This window comes from Aythya ferina (assembly GCF_964211825.1).
Source record: "Aythya ferina genome assembly, chromosome: 9".
Lineage (NCBI taxonomy): Eukaryota > Metazoa > Chordata > Aves > Anseriformes > Anatidae > Aythya > Aythya ferina.
In genome coordinates, this window is record NC_140305.1 from 27,623,773 (window position 1) to 27,646,363 (window position 22,591).

General features: G+C 49.3%; 1 protein-coding gene across 16 annotated transcripts in view; it reads right to left on the reverse strand.

Annotated features, from left to right (window-relative positions):
* Nucleotides 1-3,711: 3,711 nt before the first annotated feature.
* The window catches only part of MBNL1 (muscleblind like splicing regulator 1), a 65,185-nt gene continuing 46,305 nt past the window's right edge, over nt 3,712-22,591 (reverse strand). For 7 of the 16 annotated variants that reach the window (XM_084529374.1, XM_084529378.1, XM_084529375.1 and 4 more), the window contains 7 exons: nt 19,833-20,090; nt 18,947-19,000; nt 17,805-17,958; nt 12,828-12,863; nt 12,038-12,132; nt 8,701-8,775; nt 3,712-7,118 (listed from right to left, as the gene is read on the reverse strand). In XM_084529374.1, the coding sequence (XP_084385500.1) occupies nt 8,719-8,775; nt 12,038-12,132; nt 12,828-12,863; nt 17,805-17,958; nt 18,947-19,000; nt 19,833-20,090 (654 nt within the window). In that variant the 3' untranslated portion in view covers nt 3,712-7,118; nt 8,701-8,718. The remainder of the gene's footprint in view (nt 7,119-8,700; nt 8,776-12,037; nt 12,133-12,827; nt 12,864-17,804; nt 17,959-18,946; nt 19,001-19,832; nt 20,091-22,591) is intronic. The other 9 variants (XM_084529380.1, XM_084529379.1, XM_084529382.1 and 6 more) reach the window with 9 other exon arrangements.

Here is a 22,591-nt window from a genome sequence, read left to right on the forward strand (position 1 = left end):
GAGTGTGAGCTGCGTCTCCAGGAGGTTTTCCATGCGTCGGCTGAGCGGGAATGCTGAGGAGCCTCCCGGTGGCAGCACGCCTCCCAGTTCCAGCAGGGAAAATGAGAACAGGGTAATGCCTTACGTTACAGACTATGTGGATAATATGCACTGAAAAATCAAACCAAACCAAAACAAAACAAAACAACAACAACAACAAAACAACAACACAGCAGTGGGACGGCGGCAGGACAGCAGGATGGTGGCAGGACGGTGGCAGCCCCGGCAGAGCCCCTGGTGCCCGGGCAGGGCAGGCACGGCTCCAGGAGCACCAGCATCACCAGGTGCATTGCATCCCCATACGAACTCCTCACCTTGCAGCCTCAGTGAGGTCTTCCAGCCACCGGAGAGGGCTGCTCGTTAAGGAATATGTGTAAATATTTCTGTTGTCACTTGCATCTAGACATTTTGTCAGCAAAGTGAGAGTGTCAGGACAGAGAGCATCACTGCTGCCGCTGCAGTGTCCCGGTGCGCTGCCCACCTCCAGCTGGTTCCTCTCCATCTGCACACCCACCGGAGAGCCTGCAGTTGGCTCAGGCCCCGCCGCTCGTTAATGACTGACTCATCAGCAGCACCGCCTGACTCACCAGCCCATGGCACTCAGCTGCCGGGTCCCTGCGCTCACGGTGCCGCCCCGAGGTGCTGCTGCCCCTCCATGCACTGCTGGGGCAGGGGCACCCCGCAGCCCCAAAGGCCCCCCGGCAGCTATCGCAGCCCAGCAGGACACGCTCTGCCTGCACAGAGCTCCCCCAGGCTGTGTGCTGCCCAGTCCTGGTGCTGCACGTCCCTGGGAGGGGGTCACCTTCCCCATGCAGCTGCTTCTCTGCCCGTGGGCAATCTGTGGGTTTGTGGGAAGCACGGCTGCAAAGGAGCCTCTGGCACAAGCAGGATTTGGGGTGGAAGCACCGCAGGACAGCACTGCCAAAGAGCCAAGCACTGCCAGCCCCGGCACGTGGCTGCCTGCGGGGCGCGGGCACCCGGCGAGGGCTGCCCAAGTGCCGCGGTTTGGCAGCTCCTGCCTCTGCTCCCCAAACAGTGCCGCTCAGGAGCCCTCCCCCGGGTGCAGGCTGCCCGGTGGCCCCAGGCACCTCTTTGGCACCACTGGGCTGGCACCTGCATGAGATTTGTCACCTGTCTGCCACCGTTGCACCCATGTGCAGTGCCTGCCAGCTGCTGCTCCAGCACATTTGTGCTTTGTCCTCTGCTCACTGTCCGGTCTCAAGACCAAACCCAAACAGGCAGCTTCTGATTTGGCCCTATAAAATGTCATTAAGCCACAGGCTGCAGGGAAAGCACAGAGCTCTTGAAACAGGCCGCTCCAAGCTGCAACCAAAAGGTGATTAGAAATAATTCCATTGAAGACAATGGAAATTCCACTGCAGCAGCTACTAGAGGACCAGCACCAGCTGAAGAGGAGCGCTCTGGCCAGGCACGTCACCATCCTGGCACGTTACAGCCTCTGTAATTTCCTTGTAGCCAGCCACGGCCCAGGCAGCATCCTCAGAGCCGCTGCACAGGGCTTGTCTGAGCGGGACCTGGTGAGCGAGCCACGGCTCACCGCTCTGCGGGGCTCTGGCAGTCGGTGCCGCGCAGCTCTCACCGCAGGCAGCCGCTGCCCACGGCGCCGATTTGGAGCTTGCCGACTTTGGAGCTTGCAGCAGTTGCTCTGCAAAGTGATTCGGTGCCCAGGACAACACAGGTAGGAGTGAAACAGCCCCAGGGCTTGCCCCATGCTTCAATGATGCATGGTCACCAAACAGCACAAGGTTGTTTTATCGAATGGATACAGCTGAAGAGATTAATGTACCTGGTTTTAGGAGAAATTAACGGAGCAATTAATTGTCTAAGTGACCTGAGGAGGGGATGCTGAGAGAAGCAAAGCAGCTCCCATGGCCAGCTTTATCGGGCAGGGTGGATTCAGATCAGTTCCCTCAAGCTCCCCTCCGTGCTCCTTTCTGTTCTGTATCTGCAGCTCTATTTTAGGAGGAAAGTTTCAATCCAGCACAGATGTTCAGAGCCGGGTTTCATGCAGCAACAATCTTTTCACATCACTCTGCTTTTTGCACTCCAGATTACTAATGCAGGAAGAGCTGCAGCCAGAGCTGGCTGTCAGTGGCTGGAATGAGACACCCAATACATTTTCCCCCTTGGATGAGCGCTGCGGGTGCCGGCAGGCCCAGGATACCCTCAGTCACCTTCACGGGCACCTCCTGCATCCCTCCTCCCCCAGACCAGCAGTGGAGCAGTGTGGCACAAGGAGGCCACCCCCAGACACACTGGGCTGGGCTCCAGCAGCGCCCGGTGCCCCCGGCCCAGCAGCAAAGGGAAGCCCTGGGGGAGAGATGCTTTCCTAACCCAGGAGAGACCCCGTGCAGTTCCCCGGTGCTCGGCCCCATTGCCTGCACAGGGCTGTGTGGTGCTGCCCGTGCCGGCTCGCAGCATCGCGCCGCACGCAGCCAGCCCTGCAGCTCGGGAGCGCAGCGGCTCTCAGTGGCTGGCTCCGGTTTTTATCCTCCGCTAACGAGAGCGCAGTGACTGAGGGAGCTGGGTACTGAGCCAGGCCTCTCCAAATGCTTCCTTTAATGAGTTCAGCACTTCTCGCACTTAGGCTGCGGTGAGTTCAGCAGCCACGGAAGGCGGGAGCAAGCTGGAAGCCTGCAGGCACAGCTCCAGCCCGTCCCAGCTCCAGCCCGTCCCAGCTCCAGCCCGTCCCAGCTCCAGCCCGTCCCAGCACCTCTCGGCGCTGCTGCACGGCCCCGGGGTGCTGCTGGCCCCGGAGGGCACACAGGGACCCCCTGCCACTTCACACACACACCCCAGGGCACCCTGTGCAGATGAGAATCTCCTCCTGGTGCTGGTCGTTCTGCACAGGGAGGGCACCAAGCTGGCAGGCACAGGTCCGCCTGTGACCTTACCAAGCCGACCGGCTCGGCTGGGACCCAGCCCTCAGCACAGGGCAGCTCGTTGCAGCGGGAGCTCCCCTGCATGCTCCTAGTACTAACAATGAGGTGCACAGCCCATGGAGTATAAAGCTTTTAAAAGCCAGCGATACTGAGAGGAAGGTAGAAAGCACCAACTTCCTTTTCCTGGGCTAGAGGCATGCACAGCACACCTCTAAATGCCTTTTCCGTGAGCTGCTCCCGGCTTTGCTAACACCTAACACAGGGCAGCCTTCATGAGAATCAGCTGCTCTGTGTGCCAGAGGTCAAGGCATGCACTCCGGGTTAGCTTTTTGAATTTGCGATTTTTTCAGACACAGCTCTGATGAGTTTTTTATCAGAAGGAGCCGAGCGCAGGCAGGCGGTGTGGTGGGGCTCCCTCTAACGTCGGCCCCGGCTGCTCGGCTCCGCTGCGCCAGGGCTGGGTGCACGCCCAGGGCACCGGGTGCTGCTCCCGTCTGCGACGTGCAGCCCAGAGGCTGGTCTGAGCCACGCTGTCCCCTTTCTCTACATTTACCCTCTATGTTTAACGTAATAACGCCCTCTGTACTTGCCATTCCCAACACGCAGTCTGTACATGTAACACAGCATGTGTTGCAAAAAACACCGGGTGTCAGCATCTAGGCCTTTTTCCCCACAAATAACGTCCCTGCAGTCACACAAATACACAGTAAGGTGAAAATGTACACAAAAGGAGGTGCTGTGGTTTTTAACGTGATATAGAAAAACATAATTAAGAAAGAGAACTTTTATTAGGGCAATTTCACTTTATTTTTCCATACAGCAAGGTCAACTATAGCAGTAATAATAAAATAAGCATAAAAACAAATTGCAGCCCAGGACAGAGTACATAATTTGGAGCAACTACAAGCAAAAGTAAGTCTGTGATTACATAATAGTAAAACCAAGCACATCTGTCCTTTCAGCAGATGAAAGTTGCGGGGTTGCAAATAAGTGCAACTTATTCGTTATTCAGTATGAGTACTGGAGAGATCAGATAAAGGAATGGCCCGATCGCTTTTTCTTTCCAGCTTTGGCATAAATAATGACAAGGCGTCTTGAATGCTTTCCATTAAAACTGTAAAATTTCTTTTTTTTTTTTGTTTTTTTTTTTTTTTTCACCTGCTAAAAGAACAGGACCACTACAGCAATAAAAAATAATCACATAACAACTACAGCTACGGTGTGCTGTTTGGTTTGCCTGTTCATGATTCAACTTTTTTGTGAAAGTCAGTATTTGTTTTGAAGAATCGTTTTTGTGAACAATAAACCACTGAAATTGTCAGAAACTGGTTTGAATAGTATATACCTTTAATATATTTTTGATACTTTAAACATGCAGTAGTTTTTGAATAATGTACGGAATATTTGATCCATGATTTCACCTTGATGGTTTGAAGTACCTGCTTTTTTTTCCTTTTTTTTTCTTTTTTTTTTTTCTTTTTTTTTTTTTATTAATGGTTTTCAGGCAGATTTGAACCAGTGGAGCTTTTGTCAGTCATGAGATCTTGGAAGGATGGCATATCTTTCCAGCTGAAAAAATCCTGGCAAACTACAAGCTGTCCACATAAAGCAAAGCAACTTTTTTGAAGGGGTATGGAGTGCTAACTCTGTGCCACTTTTGCAAGCAATTTTGTTCAGCCTGTCATTTTATTAGCCTTAACAAAACTCCTTGTAATTATAGACATTTTTATTCAAAATAAGATCTTACTATTATACAGGTTTCTCTCTTTTTTGACTATATACAGAAGTGCAAAAAGTCAACCTTCTCTCTATACGTTCCCACATGCTAAACTGCAGCATAATCAACCCTCAAGAGTTTGCACACACACACTATAATTCTTGTTACGTAAACTTTGAGTATTTGGATTATCAACAAAACGTCCCTTGATCTATTGATTATGCAGCTTATTTATAACAAGGCCTGATATTCAGGGATTTCAAAAAATATTTAAACAATATTTTAACATTTGAAATGGATACAGTAGAAAATAAATTTTATTCTAATATCTAGGAACTAGATTTTCTCATAATAACTAATTACAAACAAAATAAATCATCAAAATATTACTCAATTGTCTGCCAGGATTGTTGCGATAGCAACAACTTAACTTCTTACTTAGCAATGATTATATAATTATAAGATATCCATATAAAAGATCTTTGTTCTTTTAATGAAAACTAGACAAGAACTAACAATGACTGACATTCTTACATTGTAATATTAAATCAGTAAAATATAAATCATTTAGTCAACAATAATACGAATATTCATATGACACTACATGTAAATTCAAAACTGAGTATGTTATGAAGAACACTACTTTTTTTTGTATTTTGAAAAATTCATCAGTAAACTCTAATAAAACAAAATTCTATAAACTGAAATGGTATTCAACTGGTAATAGAAAATGAAAACAATCTAATAAATGTAAGAAATAAAAACTACACTTTTAACAAGAAAAAAATAAGTAATATTCTATAATGTTAAGTAACTACAATAACATGTGAAGTCACCTATACTTTCTTAACACGATTGAAATTACATTGGTATGGGTTTTAACCCGTAATGTAATAATCTAAGGCTTTAATAGATGTACAGTACAATCAGTAAAATCAACACATCATTCTTATACTATAAAGCATCTCTCTCAAGCATAAAAACTTGCAGTAAACTTGGAAGTATGGCGAGTTCTACAACCGAACTCGCGCTTCTTCCACTCCACGCTATGCTACCAGTGACCTGGCCCCCACTTCAGCACTTTGCTGAACAGAGCAAAAATATCCTTTACTAGCTGCAACATCCAAACCACAAAAAGGAATTCCTTTGGATGAATCCATTCTTAGAACTTGAATGCACATCTATTTTTTTGTTTTTATTTTGTAAAGGCTTTCTAAGGCTATAAGCAGTTAATCTGAACAAAAAAAGTCACATATAAAACTCACCCGAGTATTTAACCCACCCAATTTCTATGCTAATTAACATCTCCATTTTTTCATATTTTGGTTTGTCATGCATCTGATGTCAGTGCTTCTTTCGTCTTTGTTTAGAGTCACTATTTAATGCGTGACTTTGATGAAGTAAAAGTGAAACCCATCTCTGCAAAGCATTTATAGTCCTTTTGACTTTCGACAGAGGCTATAAATAGAAGCAAAATAAGTTCCTCAAACATGTGTTACTGTGTCTCAGAAATGGCTTTTCCCTTTCATATATCATGTTATACAGTAAAATACGCATAAATATTACACTATAATGCCTTAAAATAGTTTATATATATGTCCAGTATGGGTTAATTTGTACGGCTAGAATATCTCTCTTGTGCTGTCTAACGTTACTGTAAGGAGTAATTGGCCATTTCTGAGACAGCTTTGGTTTTGAAACAGAATGGTGCCCTTTGACTGATTAGTACTAGTAAAGTAAGTGAAAATGTGGTTCTGAAAATAACACTGCAGAAATAATACTCTAATCTGATGTACAGTCTATGGCACTTCATGAAAATCCTTAACAACATGGTACTTAAAGCCATTGATGTGCTTTAAAATATACACAGTTGTGGTTTTGCTTGGCACATTCATCTCTGTCAGATACCTCTCTTACCACTTCTTACAATCTATTACATTAAAAATATTACTCTTAAACAAAAATTACTGTGCATGCACGCTCTCATCTATAATGGCAATTTTAAATACAAGGTGCACCTTTGTTATTTGTAAACCTTGAAAGAAATAAACTTACTTTAAAAAATTATATCTTGGTCTACAGACGTACCAATACATAATAGATTTATGGTTACACCATAGTCTGTCTTTTCAAGGTGACATACATGATTATGTAGGAAATAGACTACATATGCATATCCAAATACATATGCATACTTCTGTGCTAGAAAAGATAGACGATGTTGTAGTTTTTAGACAATAAGATCACCTCAGCACGAATATCAATTAAATGTACAAAGTATATAGGCAACAGTGTGCAGTGGATTTCCAAGTTCTTGTTTCATCTTGTTAACATGCAATGTGTGGATGTCTTACTGCTGAGGGAGTTTCCGAGTGTTGCTTGACGGTATATACATTATGGCTAATGAACTTGTCCTTTTCTCAACCCAAACACACTGTCCTTTTCTCCTTAGTTATGATCTGGAAAGGAAAAAAGATAAATCATTTTCAACACTTTCAGATTATTTTTTTTTTAGCACCACGTGAGCCCAAACTTTGTATTTGCAATGAAAGGGAAATCTGCCACTGAATACTGGGGAAGTGTGCATCCCAAAACCTTCCGGATTTGCCTTCAATATGCTCTTGCAGCAAAGGCTCACTTTACACACAAAATTTGCAGTGATAAAAGCACACAATAAACTGGCCTCCTGGTGTTCCTGAGCCTACAGCCGCTGGATCAGAATCTGGGGGGAGTTTTGTAGACACCAAAGCCCAGATCCCAGAAAGCAGAGATCCCTCCCAAAAATGCTGCGTGAGCACTGCCCGAGCAGCCAGGTGCTCCTCTCTCTCCCCAGGTCCTGTTGCCTCTGCCCCTGTACAATCTGGGAGCCCAACCTCTGTTTGAGAGGCACCTACACTTCTGTGGAAGTCTGGGCCCTCCTTACCGAACCGCCCCTCTCGGGTGGCTATTTCTCTGGGAGACACCTCTAGGGAGGAATTCCTCCTGCACTGCAGGATGGGCTCTGGAACAGGAGCTCTTTTATTGCCAGCTGTCTGCAGAGGGAACTTTGGTAACAAGCACACCCTGCAGAGAGGCATCCCACCTGAGCACTTAAGCAGTTAAAAAATGTTTCTGCTTGGCTGAAAGGAATAATGGTCGTCATAAACCCACTGTGGCAGATCGGCTAATATTCACCTTAAGTAATAATTCCATTACGGTCATCAAGCCATTCAATGAAAAACACAGCAGAAATGGAGCACAGGAGAGAGAAGGATAATACAAATCACAGGGTATCCCAGAGGAGGTGATGTGTTGCTGATGGTCTTAATTACAACATGCAAATTAGTGAGAGTTTGGAAACTACAATTTACTCGCAGGAAGATAGGGAAAAAAATCTCTCAAGCTTAGGCACGCTGACCTTCAAGCTTTGCAGGAGGAAAGGCTGCAGTACGAATGCTGACGTGCCCTGCCTGCAGCCACAGCTCAGCCCAACACGGTGCGAGCATGACCTGAGCCTGCTGTGAGCTCCCTTTGCCATGTAACCTACGCCAGAAACAAACTGCACATAACGCATCGGTATCTGACGCTCTGCTCAGAGGAAATCAGGCTTCAGCTTGCGGACTAACCCTGCAGTTTCACAGATGCTGGCTTTCCAAATCTGGAGATTTAAAATTAGTTCTTTCTAGCTTAGCGTTAACCACCTCTCACCTAGAGCTGCCAGCCCTGGCTCACTTTAGTGGCTGGAGCCATCACCCTTTGTAAACAAGAGGTAAGGCTCTAATTAGAGTCTCAGTGCTCAGAAGTACGCCCGTACGTGTAACACGTCCTTTCTGTACATACAAACACGGCACCTGGCCCCACAGGCCAGCTAACGTGGGCACTGCTACCTGCGGGCTCTCCTGTCAGAGGAATTTGTGCCAGGGGGAGCTCAGCCCCTTTCCCCACCCGTATCTCATCAGCTTTCTTTGAAAGAAAATAAAAACATGCTCTCCCTGGAGAAAGACAAGTTATGCACACACAGTAAGAATGAAAACTGCAAGCAACAACGTGTCGGAAACTTACTGTTTGATGACAAAATGTCTACATCTGTGTAACATACTTGTGGCTAGTCAGATGTTCGGCAGATATTATGGGTATCTATAGGTAAAAAATTTAAACAATGAATAACACGTGCAATGAGCCAACCCAGACACAGCAGTTTGCTACAGAACATAACAGTTTGGAACAGTGAGGTTCAGCTGTGAGTTGGTGGATTTTATATTGTAACTATAAGTTAAAAGTCAACTGAAGTGCTACAATGGCAACTTAAAACTGGAAGACATTGTGTTAAGTACTACTGACAAATACAAATATTATTGGTCGTTCAGGAAATAAGAGAAGTTACAATCTATAAAAGTCATGCAGTGCAGTAATTGAAAACAGCCCTTTTTGTTGGCCTACACAAAATTCTGTGCTTTCAGCGTAGCGTTTAGAATGATAAATCCTACAACAGCCTGGCTTCAGTCTGATTTTGTGAAGTGTTCACTGCTTTCCTGGTCTTGTTTTTTGAGTGCCAAACCTAAGATGCCCTGAGCTGGATGCTCACGGCCGGGGAACCCCCCGCAGGGAAGGGCTGCGCACAGCACCTGGGGCACCGCGGCTCAGCAGCTGAGGGGCTAGGAGTGCCCAAAGCAGGGGAACACTTCTCAAAATCTCAGTCTGCAGAAACAGAATTCACTACATGGCTCTCTGGAAGTGTCCCATTTCCCTTTTTTTTTTTTTTTTTAATTTAAATCACAGTAGATGACAAGCAGTACAAGTAACAGAACGTATATTCTGCACCTCATTTTTGGGTCCCAGTCTTGCACCCCTCTGGTGTGTGGCACACAGACTAATGTCAGTGCGAGGGAGCCTAAGCAGACCTTGCAGGTCAGGCCCTTAACGAGGGAAAACACCAACGCACACAAACACCAGGAGAGCTGTGTATGATCTTGCAATGCGAACAGGACAAGGAAGTCCAGCTGGAGGGAGCGAGTAGATGCGCTCATGTACAGCAGACATGGCTGGGCACATGACACAAACTGCTTCGTATCGTCACAGACAGCTGCTGCACTTGGAAAGCCTTTTTCTCCTAATGGGCACTACAGTCATCTCTCAATCCGCACAGGGAGAGGCGTGAAGAGGCTCACTCTCAGCTCCGCCACCTGCAGGCCTTGCTCTTGTTTCCTCCTCCCTTCGTGCCCTCTCCTCCCCTGCCAGCTTCACACACCCCTGCCACATCGCCAACTTGTACAGAAACGTGCTTCAAGGGGAATGAAGCTTCTCATACCATTTTTGTCTACTGCTGCAGGACAGGCTGGTGCACCCAACTGTGTAGAAGCATCAGGGATAGTGCTGTCGAGACATACCAAGGACCTTCAACACCGGTCAATGAAGATGAAGGGCCAGATCTTAAGACTTTTGGCATGCATGCACAGTGCGTCGTGTGGCATTAAGTCACTTCAGCATCGCTCACATGGCATATACATATATGAGCTATATATGTATATATGGTTTGGCTGCAGTACTTCACTCCGTGTGTTATGAGGCTCTGGGAGGGGTATGCGTGAAATGATCTGATTCTACTACAGAAAGTTTCCCTCTAATCTATTTGGGAAAGTGCATGGGAATTTGGACAAAGAAGATTTGTAAAAAATAATGGTGGTTTTCTGCAGCTTGACTTGTTCTTGCTACTCTGTGGACTTATGGAGAACGTAAGGGGAAATACTTGAATTGAGTGTGCAGGGCAGCAAATTACAGTACTGGGATACTTTGGGCATACAAGGGCTCATTTGCTAGGGTGATGTGTACGCAGAGGTAGTCACACCTCTAAACTACCCTTCCAAAATACGAAGTAATTCTCAGGCTGGTTTACATCCAGGAGTGATGGGGCCAGTCGGCACATTCCCCACACGCAGAAAGCGCTACGAGGTTAGCACAGTGGGCTGAGGTGTGCTGGGATCTGGGAAGTACCCAGGCCCTTTTGGGATGTGCGCACCCCTGTATCCCTGCAGCAACGGGATGGTTGGAGTAATATTTCTGAGGGGTCAGTAAGCAGACAGGTTAACCAAGGACGTACAGCTGGGCTACTACAAAATGGTCGTGCTCAACAGCTGAGGGTGGAAAGGCTCAAACTCAGCAGCTCTGGAGCCAGCCCAGCAGGAGCACGAGGAACCCTCTTGGGGCTGCGAGCACCCCCGGGCACAGAGGCTCAAAACTGCTCGAGGGGGCAGCCCTCACCGCTTCGGTCGGAGCTGTGGCTACCTCAGGCAAGCCTACCTTGAAATCGGACCTTTATTGCCAGAATTAATTACAAATACTGAGCCACGCTTGCAAAATGCTAGAGGTAGTGTTTAGTTCCCTCCTCTAAAAGACACGTGGGGTTCCCACTGAGCTGGGAGCAAAACCTGCATCTCAGACCAGAACTGACACAGTGACAGAAGGCACTTCTCAATTTCTAGTAAAACTCACAAAATCATTTGTTTTTCTAAAATGAAGATGATGGTCTTTTAAAACTTTTTGTTGTTGCCCTTTTAGCCAGATGTACTACAGGAATCTGCACTTCTGACAGCCCAGCTAGCTAAAATCATGGGGCTGCTCTCCGCTCTCAGGAGCAGCTTCAGCTGGCACGTGTGGGAACTGCAGGCTCCGGCCCCGGTGCTTATCTTTAGAGCAGAGCTTGTGGCTTCTCTGGGAGGACTTCTGATTACTTATTTAGTAAAGCACTATTTTTTTTTCTTTCCCTAAAAGACATCCAAACATGGAAACAATTGGGGCAGCTATTTAGAAATAAAACCAGATTTTAACGGGCATTTTGTTAACTGTGGTTTGTCTCCTGCAAAAGGCAGCGAGCTCTCTCCTAGTAGGATCACAGGGGGAAACAAAGGCTTAAAACATGCTTCTGTGTGGCCCACGCTCAAATGTTTTTGTTTTGCTTTTGGAAGAGCTGAGGAGAGTCAGAACATGTTCAGACTGCTAAATTCAGACTGTTAAAATTCTGATCCTGCCATCCCTCTGCACTAAAGTTTTACTGGTTTTGATTGGACTTCTGCGTGAAAAGGAACCGCAGGCTCGCGGACAGAAATAGAAACAAATAATGGGTTCCGTGTATTATCCCTTTTCTCTTTACATCTCTGAGAGCAGAAATAAGCAGCACAGCCCATAAATGTTAAGACTGAGTCAGAAACTCTATTATCAATTATTTTTAGCATCAGAAATGGAACTGCAGCACCTTTTGAGCATGGATAGAGGCTTATTAAGCTGTGCTGCAGATCTTAGAGAGAATGTGTAGGCCAACAAGAGGTAAAATCAAAACCCCCATGCTCATTAAAAGCACCAATTTCAAGTTGTCTGTAAGGAACAAAGCTGTAAATTAGCAAACCTGGTTGGCTGTGGCTGTTGCAGCGAAGGGAACACTTGTGGCAGATGTTGTTGCTGCAGACACAGTGGCTGGCGTAGCACCGTGCACCATGGGAACTTTCGGAAGGAAAATCATATAAGCAAACATACAGAAGAGTGTAGCAGTATGGGAACCAGAGCGACATGTGGTAGGATAATTGAGCATGGTATTTATCACAGCAAAAAGCCCGAGACATCATTGCCAGCGCGTGACATGCAACCACAGTGCAAAGCAGGACAACATTCCAGGGAGAAAGAGGGGAGGGATATGAAAGAGAAAAAAAAGGGGAAAATGCTTGTTACCATCAAATCAAGAAAATCGACACAAACAAGCTTAATCATTTCAATACCAAAATCAACAGAAGAATTTTAAAATGCCCTTATATTTACAGTGCTTTGTCTTTACAAAATTCAACCCAGATATTTACTGCAAACAAAAATTAATCTTGTTGAAGGACAGTATACTTCTACGTCGCTATAGTAAGGTACAGTCTTTACTTAACACGATAGTTTCTAAACACTGGAACTCATAGTCCAATCAAAATCCACCAAGGAACAATGTGCAATTCAAACAACTGCTGTACAAAATTAACGACATCTACGTTTCCGTGTCAATTAAATAAAACAATCGCATTTAATTGACAGGTGTTAGTGCAGGAGGCTAAGGGAGATGGATTGGCACGAGAGCTGAAGTTAAATCTAGCAGTGGATTTTGAGGGTCCGTGAGCTGCACCACAGGTTTAAGATAATCAAGAAACAAAGCTGGCACCTACCAACACTTGTAGCGGGTGTCATGCACAATATTGAGCCTGCCCATCATGCATTGCAACAGGAAGGTGGATTTGGAAAGGGAAAAGAATTAAAACAACCCATCACACGTGTCATTAGAAAACTTCATTTGAACAAAGAAGAAAAATTGTTATTATGGGAACAGTGGCACGTAACCGTCAGCACAATCAAACCACACACAGCACAGTGATCCGGCACAGCGAGTGTCCAGCGCAGGGAGGGCGGCCGAGCTGGGTGCTGCTGCACTGCTGCCTCTGGGACTGAACCCTGAGCGTGGCCAGGACAGCTCCTGTAGCTTCACTGCACAACCCTCTGTGTTGTTGCTCTGCCCTCTGACACAAGCTGTGTAAGGGCTCTAACGGGGTCGCTCAGACACGGCACGCTCACAGCTGCAGCCGCCTGCAGGGCCCCGACGCCGAGCAGCCGGAGCAGGGGCCGAGCATCGCTTTGGCCATCGCTGCCCAGAGCTGCCCCGAGAGGCAGCGTGAGGCTGCTGGTGGCCGCAGAGCGACCAGGGGGCCGGGACATGTCCCCTGAGCTGCCGAGGACAGCCACAGCGCTGCCCGGGGAGCTGCTCTGCCCCCGCGCAGTGAGACGATTGTACTGATCTGTTACTTGCCGCCTGGAGCCCAACGTTTAGGTAACAGATAGGGGAGAAAAAGGAAAGGAAAAGAAAAAGAAGTGACTTCAGCATACAGTGGTTTTGTCTTATCTGGGTGACCCCTGTGAGCTGTCGGTGGAGTAGGAATGATTCTGCCTGTCTCCCTGTCTCCCTGTCTGTTTGCATGTCAGAGGAGTGACTGGAAAGCTAAATTGCCCCTGCAGCACATGGCAGTGCCCAGGAGGACTCACTCAGCTTTTTTTCTACATTATGGGACAGATTTCAAGCTGCCAGAGTTTGTGTCCGTAACCTGCAGCCCTCCTTAGGCTATACAAAAGTGCTGAAGGGACAGCATCTTCGGAACCCTTCCCTTCAACTGCACAGCCAACAAAGTGAGGTGTTTTAGAGACATGAAGGTATCCGTTTGTCAATGAGCTGTTGTTTGTTCACGTTACATAGCAAAATGCCTTCTGCCAGGCCAACTCAGATGTTTCTATTCTGGTTTGAATAGTGATGTTTCAGAACAACCCTTTTTAATAAAAGATTTACTTTCTATTTAATAAATATCATTTATTAACAACGCTAACTGTGCCCGATGCAGCAGAAACTAAAATAAGCCCTGAAATCTGGAGCAGAGAGTGAACTGGGCGTGGGAGCAGACCCCAGCAGGCTCCCCGCGAGCTGCTGCAGCGCCGCTCCGGGACATACCCAGGGGCACGGGGAGCTGCTTCAGCTGGAGCCGAGTACCGTGGGGGCACGAGCAGCAACCTCAGGAGCATTTAACTACGCAGGGAAAAGTCAGTCAGTGGAACTACTGCTGGGGACAAGGTTATTCTGCCATCACCGTATCTGTAAGGCTACAACGAAAAGGGAGTAATTCTGTTTTCTAATTACTGCTCTGTTTCTGTGTCAGAGAAGACTGGGGATGTTCACAAAGAAAGGTTAACAGGAGGGCAGCTGTCCTGACTTCCTGTGAACCATTGCTGAAGTCAATTGACTACTTAGAAGATTAAAGAATGGAGCAAAATTTGGCTATGAATTACTCTGAGCAACATTCAGTCCTGCTTGTGACACTCAGGGTGTTAACGAGGTTGTACAGAAGAACCTTGGAGTTCTGCCTCTCCACAGAAGCGCCCTATGTATAGGTAGCACAAGCTTCATTGTGTCTGGAATACTGTGTCAGCCCCTGCATAATTAGGTCTACACACTACAAGCAAGTCAGATTTTTGTAACGATTCTTTGAAATACCCCCATAAAGCTTTTCAGCTCAAACCTGTAGCCTGAGTTACCATCACCAGCGTTATAACCAGAGCCCCAAGTTCTGAACTGAACTGCACAAATGAACAGAAGCCAGAAATGAAGATCCTAGCTAGAACTTGCAAATACGAAGACATTTCTGCTGTATGACCCTCTTACTAGTCACAACAAGCTTTTTGCTATGACCTTAATATTCATCCTGACTTCAAAAGCTTTGACTGACTAATAGGAAAGCATGAATAATAAATGCCCAGTTTCAAACATTCCGTAGTTTTTCAGCACAGGGGAGAATTTTAATGCAAGGATGCGCTCAGTTAACTCCTGATAGCCTCCCTTACAGACTATTTCAGCAGTGCAATAAAGCTGGTTTGATAAATATTCTAAGTTAACTGGTGCTTTAAGCAGTTTCTCCTCTTCTCCCTCTCATACTGTTTCTTTCAGTCTGTTCTGCCCAGTCTACAAAACCCTAGTGAAAAATACCTCAGCAGAGCACAAGCACTCCTGGCTGGGAGAAAATCGGAGGCGATGCCCGGTCCTTCCCTCCCCGGCATCCTGGGGTCCCTGCTTCTGCCTCCCACCCGAAGCCCCAGGGAGGGAAGTGCCTGAGCAGACATCTCTTTGGGGAAGTATCTTTGGGGTGCACTCGGGGCCCAGGGCTCCTGGGAGCACCCCGTACAGCAGGTGCCCCTCTGCGGGAGGGCTGCTCTTCTCCGCAGCCCTTCAGGCGCCCGGTGGCTCGCCCAAGCCAGGACCGGCTGCATCGGCACAACCGAGGAGACGGCCGCCTGCAGCACGGGATGGGAACGAGCACTGGGGCAGGATTTCCTCCAGCTGCACATGTGAGCTCTGTGCCCTGGCCAGCTCACCGTGACCACGGGACAGAGCACGTACAGCAGCAGGCTGCAGGGCCAAATGTTCACCTGCGTGGCTGCCAGCAGCACAACACACAGAACCAATTACTACTTTGTTTTATTTATTGGTAGTTCCAGAAGAACAAAAAAAAAAAAAAAAGCAAATGATTTTAGGCAAAATCTTCAGAATTATGTAGGGTCATAAGGCCCAAAAAGTGTTTACTCAATTCAATTTTTTAATGAACAATATTGGATGCTCATCTTCATCTACATCAACATAAAACTTAGTGCTATTTGTTCTAGCTACTTAAGACTGATGTAAATTGACCATGTTTTGGCCAACCTGAAACTACTTTTTTGATTAAAACATTCAAATTAAACCTTCCTCAAGAGCCCTGCTGGGTTCAGAGATGGGAACAGAATCTCAGCTCCATTTTTCACATTTCTCCTTAGCTAAGAATGTGAGTGAAGCAGCACCCCACAGCATCGTTTCCTTCACAGCTGCAGCTAGCCTCTCCCACACAGGCCCGCCTGCCCCAGGGAGCAAACCTCCTGGCACCCGGAGAACAGGTCCCCTGCAGGGATGCAATGGCAAGGACAGTTCCTCACTGCTCTGCCCCTTACCCTGCTCGTTGCACATACACTACACTTCAGTGGCCAAGAAAGGTGAAGTCAGGCATCAAGAACTACGAAGCAAGTTCCTGTAGCTTTCAGAGCAGATTTGCTAGAGTCAGAACAGAGGCAGGCTGTACGGGTGAGGTCTGATGTACACAACTATCACCCCAGCTTCTAAGGTTGAAGGATGTGATTCAAAGCAGTTCGATGACTTCCAGAAATGATCCAACCCTCGTTGATTTAATGGAAGCTGGAAAACTCTGTACTTTACTAACTACATCGGTTAAGCATTGCCAACAAATCTGAAACTGCTTGATACCAACAGAAGGTACCTTGATCACATGTGCATTTCAGCATGTATTGTGGTGTAGGGGCTGGTATACGGACCTGACCTGGAGCTTCCTCTCCCAGCCCTTCTATCGACTCCAAGGAGCTTTGCAAACAGCTTCGACTGATATACCTCAGTGGCTGCAATGAATTTTTGGAACCCAAAAAGTTATTACTGCCCACTACATCAAGCAAAGCAACTGATTTTTGTGCAATTTAACTTATCCTATGCTGGACTGTACTGTTAAGAAAGAATCATAGGCTCACCAACTGGTTTGGGTTGGAAGGAGCCTTAAAGCCCCTCTAATTCCACCCCCCCTGCCACGGGCATGCACACCTTCCACTAGACCAGGTTGGTAAAAAGCCCTACACCAATTTCCTGCAAACACAAATGCTAAAAATGCTTAGGATAAAACATTGGTGAAGTTTTCTATCCTCCCCTCAGCTAGTCTGCCTTACAAGGGGCTGTCCTCATAGGTTCCTTCAAATCCTTTGAGTACGGATCTGCATACGTCCTCTGCTTTTCATCATTTACCTCCTAGAACGATAGTGTTGTATCAATGTGGGGTTCATATGTAAAAAACTAACTCACCAGTGTTAATGCAGGCATAAATTCATCTACCATTTAAACTATGCTTCCGCAGGAAGTGTTCTTTGCAGAACCAGAGCATAGATTTAAACTTTAAGTCCCACTTACTGCAAAGGGAATTCTGCTTATGTGCACAGCGCAGGCATCAATTCTTCAGCAACTACATTAGGACAAGTGTAAATTTGGTCATTCTGGAACAAAACTAAGCACACCTCAGTTCCTCTTAGTCTGAAATCAGCTCTGGGGCCTTACTGGTAGAAGCCTGAATCTTGATTTCTTGTGTAGGTTCATGGTTAGTTACCTGTGACACTGCCTGTCTGTGCCTTTTATGATCGCTGCACCATGACTGGCATCAAAGCCTTCACATCTGGCTCACAACTGCCTCTAAGCACACGAAGGCTGAGGGGTCTTACAGCAAACAGAAACAGAAACCAGAGCTTCAGAGGTGTGTAACGGAGGGAAGTTAATCGAGGCAAAGAGGGAGGAGAGAAGAGATTTCCAGTTCTGATTTGGGATGACAGAGCACGATGCTGATTTTTATGTTAGAGTGGAGAACGCCCGCCCAGCCTCCGAGACAAGCAGAGAGAAGCCAGCCTCCCTGCACCAGCGCCTCCTCCGCCCCGCATGGGGCTGCGGCCGGGACGGACACACGGCTGCTGTCCTGCGTGCTGGTTTGGGACACCCCTCCTCCCGCCCCGAGAGGCGAACAAGCAGCACTTACCTGGTGGGAGAAAGGCTGTATGCTGCTGCAGCTGCATGTTGGCAAGGGCTTGCTGGTATTGGAAAATACCAGTATTAAACACTGCGGTGGCACCATTGGTTTTTTCAAGCGCAGGCCTCTTTGGTAATGGGGGAAGTACAGCTTGAGGAATTCCCTGAATGGTGGATGGGCATAAAAATAAAGTCCAGTAAAAAAAAAAAAAAAAAAAAAAAAAAGGGTGGGGGTGTGGGGTGTGGAAAGGATGGGAGGGAGACAAAAAGGAAAGAGAGAAAAGAGAAAAGAAAAATCAGTAGAAGGTAAAAAAATACAGGCAGCACCATGTTTAACCATGAGCAAGCAAGCAGCATAGCAGACTTAACTACCAAATAAAAGGCGAGGTCAAAGCTTTACGAGGGAGCACTACTTTAGCCTACCAGTACAGCGATACAGGTAGACGTGCCGGAGCCGCACGCTATAGGAACTGGCGTAACCGTTACGCTACGGTAAAGCTTGGGGGATCGGGTAAGGAGCGAGGCTATCGGGGAGGGGAAGCAGCACTGCTAGCTCCATGAGGATCAACACGTAGAAGCGATGTTAATAGTCACCGTCCGGCGCGGGCGAGGCGCCGCCGGCCCCGACCCGCTCCCCCAGCCCCAGCGCCTGCCGGGCATGCAGAGCGCCGCATGCCGGCTCCCCCGGCCGCCGCCGCGGCAGCGCCGCCAAGCCATGCCAACGCGCCCTGCGCCCGCCGTGCGCAACGGGGCCCTCGCCGCTCCCGGGGACGGGTGGGGAAGGGAAAGGGGAAAGGGGAAAGGGATGGGAGCAGGGGAAAGGGGAAAGGAGTGGATGGGATGGGATAACGGGACAGGACAGGGCGGGACGGGACGGGATGGTATGGGAGAGAGTGGATGGGATGGGACGGGATGGGATGGGGATGGGATTGGGATTGGGAATGGGAATGGGATGGGGATGGGAGGGCAGGGCAGGGGGCAGCGGGGCCTGTGCCAACCAGGGGTTGCTCTGTGGCCCGGCCCCGCTGCCCCCGCTGGGCAGGGAGGGAGGGAGGGAGGGACACCGGGAGTGTTCCAGGTCTGCACATTAACCCCCAACTCGACTCTACGATACAGCTACATGCCAAGCTAAAAGGTGAAAGGTCATAGTACCAGGTCAAAGGTTGCCTCGAGGGGTCGCTTCAGTGATTTGACAGCCGACTGAGTCTTAATTAGCAGGCAGCGAGCACATGATGGCAATGGCCAGTGGGGTCAAGCGCATTAACATAAACAGCAAGCAGAGGTGCATCATGGGGGCAGCAGTGCATTTGGGTAGGTGAGAAAAAACAAATAAAAACAAATCACCGGATGCCGTGTACAACGGTAACAAGACTAGGCATGCACAGTACGGCGCGGGGCCGCGGCGGGACGCAGGCGGGACGGGGCGGCCCCCCCCGGGCCACCCTCCCCGCGCCTCCCCGGGGCCTCGGGGACGCCCCGCGCCCCCCGCGCCGCGCCCCAGCTCCCGGCCGCGCTCCCCGCACCTCGCGGCCTCGCCGCACGCGGGACGGAGCGCGGCCGGCACCTCCTGAAGGGCTCGCCACAACCGGCCCCGAGCACCGCCGGCGCTGCGGGCAGCGGGCACGTGCAAGGCGGGCGGCCGGCGGCTGCCGCGCACGCGCCGAGGTCGGTCTCAAACTAGGGCTCTACGCACACGGGCTCGCGGAAACACGGGCTCGTCTGTCTGTGCGACGAGATAGACCCGCGCCTACCCACGCACAAACACACGACACACGGTATACACATGTGCACGCACACACACACACGCACACGTATGCACACAGATATGTACATGTGGGCACTCCGTACACCGACAGGCGAATCAGTGAACACCGTCACGGCCTGAGGCTACCCCAGAGCGGACCTGGCACCACAGGCAGGGAGAGCTCGCTGCGCCGGGCACCTCTGGGCCCCGCACACGCGCCAGCGGCTCCAGCTAACGCTCTGCTTACTCCCTCGCCAACGGACTCGTACCCTCGGATGCGTTTCCCAAACTCACCATGGCAGCTGCCGTCGCTGCTGCCTGGGCAGCTGCAGCCTGGTTAACCTGGTACTGGGCAGCCTTGATCTTGGCTTGCAGATGTGCCGGAGGGTGGAAATATTTGCACTTTTCCCGTGAGCATCTCCCTTTGATGTAATCCATGCAGACCGTAACGGTGTTATCGTTGGTATCGATCATGGCGCTGTCGGCGGGGTGGGCGAACCGGCAGTCGTTCTCCCCCCGGTTGCAGTTCCCACGCTGGTACTCCCGACACACCTGCAACACCGGGAGAAGACAGCCGCTCAGTGCGGGCCCTGGCCTGCTCTGCGGCCCGGCTGCCTGCCCGCCGGGGCGCTTTGGTGCCGAGGGACATCAGAAGCTCTGCACAAAGAGCCGCGCACACTGCAGCATCGCCGCTGCCACCGCGTGGGCTCCAGCCCGGCAGCCCCGCACCACCAGCGGTGCCACCGCCGCACAGCACCAGGTCCCTCTGCAGGCCCTGGAAAAGCCCCGTTTAAGAAACCGACGCACGCTCTCTTCACGGCACAGACCACGAACAAGACGTGTTTGTCACTTTGGTTTGCAAAGGGCTATAGGAAACAGAAAGGGCCCAAACCAAGCACGTCTGTACAAAGATACAGCCGCTGCAGCGGATGGAAATTCCTTCTAAAGGTGGGTGCCCATGAGCCTGGATCATCAGCACTTCCTCAGGAGCCTTGGCTCTGATCCCTACACCAAACCAACCTGGGTTGTTATTTGGTTTCTGTGCTAGCACTTCAGCTGCTTTTTAACCCCTGTGCCACCCTACGTGCCAGCTGCCCGCTGTCCATGGCTTGTGGCAGACACCCTGAAGGACAAGAGCAATGCCACTGGTGAACCTGCCCGCAGGGAGCACCCCTTTCCTCGTGGCCTTTCCAGCACGACCCTATTTATAGCCTTTTTCCATGCGGTGACAAAGGCTGGATGTATATTTGGCAGCAAACATACTGGCCAAATAAGCCAGCTGAGGCACCTCCCTTCCTCTTTTTATCCCCACGGCCCTGCTGCTCACGGCTTGCTGCTCGTGGAGCTGTTCTCGTAGCACGCGGGAGGCAGACTGGCCAAATAACCATTTTCTTGCTGGGAACTTCTCAGGAGGACCAGTTCCTGGCCCAGTCCCCGCGCAGTGCCACGCGCCGCTCTGCCACAACGCCGGCAGGGGCTGGGCCAGGAGCTGGCATCTCTTTGAGCATCACCAAATACAAGTTTGCTCCCTGGACCGGCTGCGTGCTAGCATCACCCCTGTGCACTCCTGGCCCCCGGTCTGCCTGCCTCGTTACGCCCAGGCATGCACCAAATGGAGCTGCCAGGTCACTGCTTCCCCAAACGTGAGCTTGGTCAGCCCCACACGACGACTTGATCTCTTTTATTGCTACAAATCCTGCCTGGGCAATAAATCATTGTCTTCTACCCAAGAACTCCTCGATTAATAAGCCAAAGATGATAAAAGTAAATTAGTATGCATAGATACACAAAGAGAGAGGCGGAGAAAGAGAATGCATGCGGAGGTAAGGCGATTTTATCCCAGCCAAGAAAACTGCCCAGAGAACTGAACCAGTTCGGCAGATAAACTCTGGCCCACACAGAGCACATTTTCACAGGGCAGTCGTGTGGGCTGAGATAAAGCAATGAATGGCTCTCTCACAGAGGTCTTGAGCAGATCTGAGTGATGGCTCACAGCAGACACAAACCATAAAACCGCGAGTCCTTTTAATCAGCATGACCTGCGATGGCTTTTGAAGCACTGTGATGCTAGCCAAGAGTGTTTGCAATTCTTGTTTACTTACAAGCAAGCACTGAAGATGGTGTTAGCTCTTGCCACAGGCAGGCAGCAATATATCATTCATCTGCTTGAGCAGAGAGAGGCACGGCAGCATGATATGTGGTCTAGCCTTTCAGATCTGGAGAGTGCTTGTTTGTTTGTTTATTAGTAGCCCTGTAATTAGTATCACAATTTTCCACTTGGTAAGTGAAGAAGCGTAACAGCAGCTAAGGAGCACAAACTGAACCTAAGAAGCTGGAATGACCGCATGATGCGGGGCCGAACTGCTGAGTTAGGGAATGGAACCGGCCCTGCAGGATCAGCCAGGCATCACCGTGAACTTCACTTGTTCTAATTTGGGGCCGGGTTTATTTTGATTGCCCTGCTGGGATCCCAGCTGCCCACCCTGGCGGAGAGACAACTGCCCCGAAACCTCGGCCGTGGCTGAGCTGCTCGCCCGGAGCTGGCCGAGGCTTGGCCAGGGCACATGAACACAGGGCGACATCCCTGGCCTTTCCCGAGCAAGTTCCACCTTTTGCCTCCTTTGCACTGAATTCAGCACAACCAGTACGCTGTTAGCCAGTACATTCTGCCTGCTGGCAGCAAAATGGCAATACGAATCACGCAGGAAACAGCAGCTCGATTGCAGCAGTCTTGACTCTCGAATACTTCTAACAGCAAACGGCGGCGTGCGAAGGGAAACGTGCTCCCAAAGCAACCCACCAGGCAACGCCTTCCTCTCTCACTTCCTCGTCCCTTGCGGGTTCCCCTCTAGTTCACGAGAAGAGCCATGTTTTTGTTCACGGTATTTCTGGCAGGGGAGGAACGTGGAGAAAGCTGCAGGAAAAGCCTGAAGCCTCAGCGTTTCCACCCTGAGACCCAGGTGCTGTAGGGGAGTGTCTGAGCACACCGAACAGCCAGGCAGCGGCACGGTCCCAGTGCTTGTGAGCTGCATCCCGCTGCTCGGGGCAGTGAG